The sequence below is a fragment of the Oncorhynchus mykiss genome, chromosome 9 (genome assembly GCF_013265735.2).
Source record: "Oncorhynchus mykiss isolate Arlee chromosome 9, USDA_OmykA_1.1, whole genome shotgun sequence".
NCBI lineage: Eukaryota > Metazoa > Chordata > Actinopteri > Salmoniformes > Salmonidae > Oncorhynchus > Oncorhynchus mykiss.
The window spans coordinates 19496818-19507354 of NC_048573.1; the positions used below are offsets into that span (position 1 = coordinate 19496818).

Sequence of the window (10537 nt, forward strand, 5' to 3'; positions counted from 1 at the left end):
CCCTATGGGCCTTGGTAAAAAGTACACTGTACACTGAGAAAAAAGGGTGCTATCTAGAACCTTAAAGGGTTCTTCAGCTGTCCCCATATTATAACCCTCTTAAGAACAATGTTTGGTTCCAGGTAGAACCCTATCCACAGAGGGTAATATATATATATATATATATATATATATATATATATATATATATATATATATATATATATATATATATATATATATATATATATATATATATATATATATATATATATATATATAGTATATACAGCCGGTCTCCTGTAAGCACAAAACGAGGCCACTACTATGGTTTGGACAGGCGTGATAGCCTTCTACACACCCTCTCTCTATGTGGTTTTCAGCAGGATGTCTGTGTGGTGTCACTGTTTTCTCTCTGTTGTTGACAACAATGACAATTAGAAACACAGTCCACTGACATGTAAGACCCACACAGTATATTATCACCAAAACTGAATAGAAGGCCAGGTTGAATTCATTATTGGACTACAATCATTAGCTCATAGTGTCTAAATAGCATTTATCTATTTATCCCAGGCTGCATCCAGAAGGTCTTGCCAGTTAACCGTTACACCCATACTAAACCGACTGGTGTCACACTTCAGATAGAGCATGATTCTGTGAATGATAGGTAATGAGACTGACATAAAAATAGACTTGTTTCATTCTGTAGTGTATGTTATTCCCCCATATACACTCATGATGCTCCACCACTCTTCCCCCTGGTACATATTGTTGACAACAATGACAATTAGAAACACAGTCCACTGACATGTAAGACCCACACAGTATATTATCACCAAAACTGAATAGAAGGCCAGGTTGAATTCATTATTGGACTACAATCATTAGCTCATAGTGTCTAAATACCATACTAAACCGACTGGTGTCACACTTCAGATAGAGCATGATTCTGTGAATGATAGGTAATGAGACTGACATAAAAATAGACTTGTTTCATTCTGTAGTGTATGTTATTCCCCCATATACACTCATGATGCTCCACCACTCTTCCCCCTCTTTACCTGTTGTAAACCAAACAGACCTCCTATTGGTCATCAAGAGTACTGTAACTGTTACATGGGGTTGGGCCAAGTCTAAGGAAGATAACTGGGTGTCAGACCAAGAGCCTGTGCAGGTCCTTGTACTGTAACTGTAGTTCTTTACTGTTTGTACTCTGATTGAAAATGTATCGTATGCTTGCCAGATAACAATTTCTTCATTTCATATCTTGTTTACTGAAGAAAATGCATCTGTTTTCACACTGCAACCTCAGCATTGTACGTTCTTTATCCAACCGGTGCTAGAAAATTATACAATGGTTCATTTAACTGATCATCTAGACACCAAAAAGTCACACACCCTGCACAACATATCGTACACAGTAAGCATTGGACCACTTTAAAGAAATAGTTCACCCAAATTACAAAATCACATTTTGGTTTCCTTTCCCTATAAGCAGTATACGGACAAGGTATGACAGCAATCCATGCTTTGGTTCAGTTTCCCTGGAATTGTTTCCAAATGCAAATATTTTATCATTTGTGGCATTCAAGTTATGGGACCGATATTAGCATTTTTTGCACTTTTCGCAAATCATTTGAAAATATCTAAAATTTATTGTGAAACTTGTTTTTCAACCACTCCACAAATGTCTTGTTAACAAACTATAGTTTTGGCAAGTCGGTTAGGACATCTACTTTGTGGAGTGGTAATTTTTCCAACAATTGTTTAAAGACAGATTATTTCACTTATAATTCACTCTATCACAATTCCAGTGGGTCAGAAGTTTACATATAGTAAGTTGACTGAGCCTTTAAACTGCTTGGAAAATTCCAGAAAGGGTGTTATGGCTTTAGAAGCTTCTGATAGGCTAATTTAAGTAATTTGAGTCAATTGGAGGTGTACCTGTGGATGTATTTCAAGGTCTACCTTCAAACTCAGTGCCTCTTTGTTGTACATCATGGGAAAATCATAAGAAATCAGCCAAGACCTCAGAAAGAAAATAGTGGTCTGGTTCATCCTTGGGAGCAATTTCCAAACGCCTGAAGATACCACGTTCATCTGCACAAACAATAGTACGCAAGTTTAAACACCATGGGACCACGCAGCCGTCATATCGCTCAGGAAGGAGACTGTCTCCTGTCTCCTAGAGATGAACGTACTTTAGTGCGAAAAGTGAAAATCAATCCCAGAACAACAGCAAAGGACCTTGTGAAGATGCTGGAGGAAACAGGTACAAAAGTATCTATATCCACAGTAAAACGTGTCCTATATCGACATAACCTGAAAGACCACTCAGCAAGGAAGAAGCCACTGCTCCAATACCGCTATAAAAAAGCCAGACTACACTTTGCAACTGCACATGGGTACAAAGATCATACTTTTTGGAGAAATGTCCTCTGGTCTGATGAAACAAAAATGAATGATGAAACTGTTTGGCCATAATGACCATCGTTATGTTTGGAGGAAAAAAGGGGGGTGCTTGCAAGCCGAAGAACACCATCCTAACCGTGAAGCACGGGGGTGGCAGCATCATGTTGTGGGGGTGCTTTGCTGCAGGAGGGACTGGTGCACTTCACAAAATAGGTGGCATCATGAGGAAAATGATGTGGATATATTGAAGCAACATCTCAAGACATCAGTCAGAAAGTTAACGCTTGGTCGCAAATGGGTCTTCCAAATGGACAATGACCCCAAGCATACTTCCAAACGTGTGGCAAAATGGCTTAAGGACAACATAGTCAAGGTATTGGAGTGGCCATCACAAAGCCCTGACCACAATACCATACAAAATGTGTGGGCAGAACTGAAAAAGCATGTGTAAGCAAGGAGGCCTTACACACCAGACTCAGTTACACCAGCTCTGTCAGGAGGAATGGGCCAAAATTCACCCAACTTGTTGTGGGAAGCTTGTGGAAGGCAACCTGAAATGTTTGATCCAAGTTAAACAATTTCAAGGCAATGTTACCAAATACTAATTGAGTGTATGTAAACTTCTGACCCACTGGGAATGTGATGAAAGAAATACAAGCTGAAACAAATCATTATCTCTACTATTATTCTGACATTTCACATTCTTAAAATAAAGTGGTGATGCTAACTGACCTAAGACTGGGAATTTTTACAAGGATTAAGTGTCAGGAATTGTGAAAAACTGAGTTTAAATGTATTTGGCTAAGGTGGTTGTAAACTTCAGACTTCAACTGTATATATTCTCATCCCATTCCTTTACTAGATTTTGTGTATTAGGTTTTGTTGTGGAATATGTTAGATATTAGGTTTTGTTGTGGAATTGTTAGATATTACCTGTTAGATACTGCTGCATTGTCAGATCTAGAAGCATAAGAATTTTGCTACACTCACAATAACATCTGCTAACCATGTGTATGTGACCAATAAAGTTTGATTTGATAAGCAAACTGGAACGGAGTCTTTATCAATATGTCAAAAGAGTGGTATTGTGTCAGGCAATGTCGGAGACAAAGTGATTTTGCACTGCTTTCATAAAATGTTACCTTTATTCAACTAGGCAAGTCAGTAAAGAACAAATTCTTATTTACGATGATGTTCTACACCACCTTATAGTACTCCCAATCACAGCCAGTTGTGAAACAGCCTGGATTTGAACCATGTTGTCAGAAAAGACCTATATAGTACTGAGATGCAGTGCCTTAGACCGCTGCGGCACTCGGGAGCCCAGCAACATTGCTGTATTGTTCTCTTGGTACATGAAAACCTTGGGAGATAAACTTCAGCTCTTCTCAACTGTCTTAACGTTTGAAAGGAACGCAACATTCTAAAGTGAGTTTCAGGATAACCCTCGCTTCTCAGTGGAAAATTGGCAATGAAATAATGACCTAAGGATTTCAGACATGCAGCTGTCAGATTCAGGCACATACTACTGTGGGAGCTCTGATAGCAATAACATGGAGTTTGGAGAAGAAGCCATTCTCATAATGAAAGGTAAAGAAAAAGTTAAACCATGGTTCTCCCAAGTGGCATGGTGTTCTAAGGCACTACATCGCAGTGCTAGCTGTGCCACTAGAGATTCTGGGTTTGAGTCCAGGCTCGAACGAATGGGAGACCCATGGGGCAGCACACATGTGGCCCAGTTTTGTCCGGGTTAGGGGACTGTTTGTCCGGCAGGGATGTCCTTGTCCCATTGCACACTAGCGACTACTGTGGTGGGCTGGGCGCAGTGCATGCTGACACGGTCGCCAGGTGAATGGTGTTTCCACCGACACATTGGTGCAGCTGGCTTCCGGGTTAAGTGGGCATTGTGTCGAGAAGAGTTGCGGCTTGGTTGGGTGAAAAGAGCAGGTCTGGGACAGGTAGCACGTCCGGTGAACAGGTCAGGATTCCATAGCCGCAGGCAGAACAGTTGAAACTGGAGCAGCAGCACGGCCAGGTGGACTGTGGACAGCAAGGAGTCATCATGCCAGGTAGACCTGAGGCATGGTCTTAGGGCTCAGGTCCTCCGAGAGAGAGAAAGAAAGAATTAGAGAGAGCATACTTAAATTCACACAGGACACTGGACCAAAGTGATCAGTGTGAGAAGAGCCCTGAGACAGGGTCTCCTACATAGATATTTGAAGTAAAGTTTACAACGTAGGTGCACACGGGTTGAGAGAAACATTTGAGGTGACAGACAGTGACACACATTGGCACAATCAATTCCTCCTTCACACATATTACCTTCATCAGCTGATATATACTTAATCATTAGTACAACAGTTGCAAACAAGAGTTTCTATTGAGCAAATTCACATATGTGTGACACCTTTTTGATCCGTTTGCTTCTGTTTAAGAAATGTTTTTCAACAGAATGTAATGAATACACCCCTGATCACTCATAAACCCAGTTCACTTTCATAACAGCCTAGTTATATTCCTTCTTGCATCTATGATCTCCCCATCCTCTCACATCATCCCTATGCTTGTGGACTTCAATACACAACACATCATCTGTACGTGACCAGGTGAAAAAATATTTCAAAGCCAAACCATATCATAACCGCTACACACAGCCTACATCATTGTCAGCATTTTAGCTAAAGTAACGTCACAGTCAACATAGCTAATTGAACTAAAGTGTTAGTAAACCTGCTACAATCATGCAGTAACATTACAGTGTGCAGTCAGTTAGCAGTTTAGCAGTTTAGCAGTTTAGCACACTGGTGGGCCCCGGGGGCAATGAATTAGGAAAACCAAAAGCTTACCTTGACTTGGAAGAGTTCCAATGTTGTGTTGGATAGTCATAGCCAGCTAGCTAACATAGCATCTCTTTGTTTGAGCAGGGTGTTTCAGTGGGCTAAACTAGCTAGTTGCATTTGCTAGATAAGTAAGTGAAAGTGAAGAAAAAGGATAACATCTCTTTCCATCTCTCTCTTGCTTCTCCTTCATTTTGCAAGAAATGTATTTGCTCAAAACTGTTAAACTACTGTCTTTCTCTCTCTTTGAGTCAACTACTCACCACATTTTATGCAATGCAGTGCTAGCTAGCTGTAGCTTACGCTTCCAGTTCCAGAATCAATCTCTGATCCTTTCATTGGGCGGACAACATGTCAGTTTATGCTGCAAGAGCTCTGATAGGTTGGAGGACGCCCTATGGAAGTTGTCATAATTACTGTTTAAGTCTATGGAAGAGGGTGAGAACCATGAGCCTCGTAGGTTTTGAATTGAAGTCAATGTACCCAGAGGAGGATGGAAACTAGCTGTCCTATGACAACACCATGTTGCTACCCTACAGAGTGCTTTTGAGGCTACGGTAGACCTTCATTGCAAAATAGTATGTTTTAAACAATTATTTGGTGATGTGATTATATTTAGAATAGTGTTATCAAAAAAGTATAACTTTTTAAATGATTTAGCATTTTTATATTCATGAAATTTACCGAGGAGGATGGTCCTCCCCTTCCTCCTTTGGGGAGCCTCCACTGGTAGCTCTGAATCTGAGTAACAAGGAAAAGAGGTCTAGAAGACAGAGAAGCAACATGGAAGAGAAGATGTACTCTGGGATCAGACAGTAGAACAATAAAACAGATTTCCATTGAAATGAATGAGCTCTTCATTAACTGTATTAGCTTTGTTATTGTAACTGTAGCTACCAATAAATTAAATGCATTGCTTCTCTGCCATTTGATATTGACTTGCTTGTGATAAGATTAATCAACTGTTCAACAATAATCAAGACAAAGGAAGTTGTATGTATTTATTTGGGCCGTCTGTAAGTTGTAGTTTTGAAAAGTGTTTTCTGTTCTCATGCCACTAACACCCCATTACACACACAGCAACTTATTTCCAGGTACTTTGTAGTCTTTGATGAACACAAAATGAGGATGTATCTATGCTTTGTTAGGGCCTGCTGGCCTATTGCAAGCAATATCCTTATCTCGCTCTTTCTCAGCTCTTTACTCTCCCTCTCCCACTATCTCTCTTTCTCTTTCTGTGGTTTTCAGCCGGATGTCTCAGAACTCTCATTTCTCTCATACTGTAGGCTCTACTACTTACTCTTTAACTGACCATTTTAGCAACAGTAAACCAACCATTTTAAGGAGGCAGCTTAGTAATACCAAGTCAACTGAAATGTATGAAAAAACACAATGAGCTATGTATTAGGTAATTTGACGTAGAGATCAGTACAGTATTCTCAATCAGTGTGATTTTAGGCCACATGGACCTACTCAATAACAATATCATAGGGCATTCTATCTATCTTTTCATTTGAGTGTAAATCCCGAATGAGAGATCACTAGAATAAAACTACTGTATTGTATAAGCTGTGTTTGTCATATTTTCTTCATAGATGTCTTTAGTGAGGTAAAATGACTGATAGAAGCACTAGTGGATGAACAGGTCACACATTTGAGTCTCTTAGACAACAGTAGCTGCAGTGATAAAGATTGAGGGAAATCGTGCTTCAAAAATGTGTGCTCAATTTGTACAAACCTAAACTATGAGATTCTACCAGTAGGTCAATTCTGAGACTCTGAACTGTAAAAGCTACACGTAAAGACCGCAGTCGTGCCTGAATGAGGCGTAAACAAAAATGATGTGGTCCAGTTCGACCAATCACCTGTAACTCCATTGTTGAAGTGTTGTCTACATGGGTGGACTCTTTCCACTCAAGACCCAAGTTGTGAAGAGCTGACAACTTTAAAGATGATCGCACTGTGTCTGATATTTCCACTTCTCGTAGAGATGGGTAAGTCAATCTTACACATTTTCTATTTCTTGATTTGGAGACACAAGGTATCCCATTATTGTTCTACGGACACTACGACAATCCAAAGTTGTATTTAAGGTATGTAACAGCTAACATATTTTCTCTAGTTCATGGACTAGTTGGGACTGAATCCTCATCCATCAGTCAGAAGAATGGTCTCAAGTCAGCCAACGTTGGAGACATGGTGGTTTTGGACTGCTTCAACAAAGGCAACGTGGGAGTAATGTTCTCCTGGTACAAGCAAACTTTTGAAAATATTCCTCAGCTCATCTCGACCATCTATAAGTTGGACAAGAATGCAACATTTTACCAGGAGTTTAAGAATAACCCTCGCTTCTCAGTGGAAGGTGGCCAAGGGAAAAATAATCTAATGATCGCAGATGTGGAACTCTCTGATTCTGGCACATACTACTGTGGAAGTTCTTATGGAAACAATTTGGAATTTGGAAAAGGAGTCATTCTCATCATAAAAGGTAAAGAGAAAGTCATTATTATTATTATTTATTTTTTGTAAATCCGAATTTACAGATATGCACTGTAAATACGAGGTATTCTCAGATGAGATCTTTATTGAATAAATGTTGAGCTACAACACTTGCCACAGGGATATTCTAGAGAGATGAAATTGTTTTTTTTTGGCCTTCTTGTCAGGATCAGATTCCAGAAATATGATTATACTTCAGCAGCCTGTGTCTGAGTCAATCCAGCCAGGAGACTCTGTGACTCTGAACTGTACAGTACACACTGAGACCTGTGTAGGTGAGCACAGTGTCTATTGGTTCAGACATGGCTCAGGAGAATCCCATCAAGGAATAATTTACACCCATGGAGACAGGAGTGATCAGTGTGAGAAGAGCCCTGAGGCTGGGTCTACTACACAGAGCTGTGTCTACAACCTCCCCAAGAGGAACCTCAGCCTCTCTGATGCTGGGACTTACTACTGTGCTGTGGCCTCGTGTGGGGAGATACTGTTTGGGAACGGGACCAAGCTGGGTGTTGAAGGTAGACTACATTTTCTAATGTATTAAGCTATTATTAAAAATACAAACATTACGGTTAATTATTGATTTGTGGTATCGACTGCTCACCATAGCAATATAGTGGAGGGATACAGTATACACTGAGTATACCAAACAATAGGAACATCTTCCTAATGTTGATATTTAAATGTCACCCCCACTCCCCTCCACCTTTTGCCCTCAGAACAGCCATAATTAGTCAGTGCATGGACTATACAAGGTGTTGAATGCGTTCCACAGGGAAGCTGGCCCATCTTGATTCCAATGCCTCCCAGAGTTGTCTCAAGTTTGCTTGATGTCCTTTGAGTGTTGGACCATTGTTGATACACACAGGAAACTGTTGAGCGTGAAAAACCCTGCAGCGTTGCAGTTCTTGACACAAACCGGTGCACCTGGCACCTACTACCATATCCCATTCGGCACTTAAATATTTTGCCTTGTCCACTCACACTCTGAATCACACAATCCAAGTCTCAATTGTTTCAAGGCTTAAGAATCCTTCTTTAACCTGTCTGCTCCCCTTCATCTACACTGATTGAAGTGGATTTAACAAATTACATCAATACGAGATCATAGCTTTCACCTGGTCAGTCTTGTAACGTCTGCGACCAACTCACACTCCCAAACACTTAGATCCCGGAACGCAGCCCACTTTCCAGCTCACTCTCCAGATCCCAATCACCGGAATTCTAATCACCTGTTCACACACCTGCATGTCATCATCCCACACTATTTAGTTCAGTTCCTTGCAACCCATCACTGTGAGGTATTGTTTGTTTTGAGACAAACTTATTTTGGAGTGCTGGTTGTTTCTCGTCCTGCGCTCCTCCCATGTATGATAGTTTTTGCCTGCCTGTACTGTTGCCATTTTGTACCAACTGTGTATGACCTTCTGCCTGCCCCTGGACCCAGCTACCTGCCTCCTCCCATGGTTCCTTCCAATAAACACCTGCTATGCTCTGTGCTTGAAACCAGCTCTCTCTCCTACCGTGTGTATTACCAGTCTATGGCATTTAAAGAGCCATTTTATTATTTCAGATTGTGGCGTTGATCCACAGATGGAAATCCTGGTCCTTCTCTCCATCATAAGATCTGGAATTCTCCTCTGCTGTCTGATCATCATAATCATTGTCTATATCACCAGGAAATAGATAAAGATAAGACCAGTGTCAATAGACTAGAGATGGGTTTTGGAATAAAGTTGGAGATATTGTATCATTGCTATGCATTGCAAATGATGAATAACTGAGATTGCTTTGTTGCTCGTTTAGCATTTGAAAAATATTTGCCTGCGACTTTTAATTAAATTGAGCGTCATCATCCTTGCTTATGCTCTATGTGTTAATTGATTGAACTGCTCTCCTGAAAACCATGTATACAGAATATGCCTTCTTTTTGCATGAATAAATATCAATTTTAACAACTGATACGGACTAAAATATAATTCTTCCTTCTCTTGTGTTCTGTACATACAGTATGTCTGTATGAATGTTTGTCCAGAGGGTTTCTGCAGACACAACCTACTCTTACCATGCTAAACCCACCCACTCATCATGCACTCAGTGAGCTGTTCATAGGTACCTGAACACTTTGGCCTAATGTGAGCTCAAAATGACGCCGTCTCTATGCTTTGGACAGGCCTGGTTGGCCTTGACTCACTATGTGGTTTCAGCAGGATATCTATGTGGTCTCAGTGTGTTTTCTCTCATGTTTACATTGTTGATCACGTCCATGACAATTAGAAATACAGTCCACTGACATACGTCATGCTATATAGCCTCTATCTATCACATGGGACAGTTTCCCAGACACAGATCATGACTAGCCCTGGACCTAGAAGCATGTCCATGTTCAGTCCTTAACTACGATAATTGATTTAAAGTAGCAGTTGTATACATGTGTACTAGGCTACAGATAAGAGCCCTACCCACCCAGGTACACCCCTGACCCCTATTAAACTGTCAGGTGTTACACTTCAGATAGAGCATGATTCTGTGAATGGTAGTTAATGAGACTGACATATAAATAGACTTGTTTAATCCTGTCAGCGATTCCCACATATACACTCATGATGCTCCATCCCTGTTCACCCTGCTACATTTCAAGACCTGTTGTATACCAAACAGACCTCCTATAGGTCATCAGGAGAACTGTAACTGTGGTATGCGGTGGGGCCAACTCTATCACAACTAAGTTTGATACTAAGAGCATATAAAGGTATGTGCTGTATATGTAATCTATGCTTAAATGTTCTGCATGCTTACCAGACAAC

General features: G+C 40.5%; 1 protein-coding gene across 1 annotated transcript; it reads left to right on the plus strand.

Moving 5' to 3' along the window:
• Nucleotides 1–7147: 7147 nt before the first annotated feature.
• Nucleotides 7148–9683, plus strand: LOC110531681. Its single transcript, XM_021615002.2, has 4 exons — nt 7148–7225; nt 7354–7719; nt 7898–8248; nt 9304–9683. The coding sequence occupies exons 1-4, from the start codon at nt 7183–7185 to the stop codon at nt 9414–9416; spliced, it is 873 nt and encodes a 290-aa protein (XP_021470677.1). The 5' UTR covers nt 7148–7182; the 3' UTR covers nt 9417–9683.
• The last annotated feature ends 854 nt before the right edge of the window (nt 9684–10537 follow it).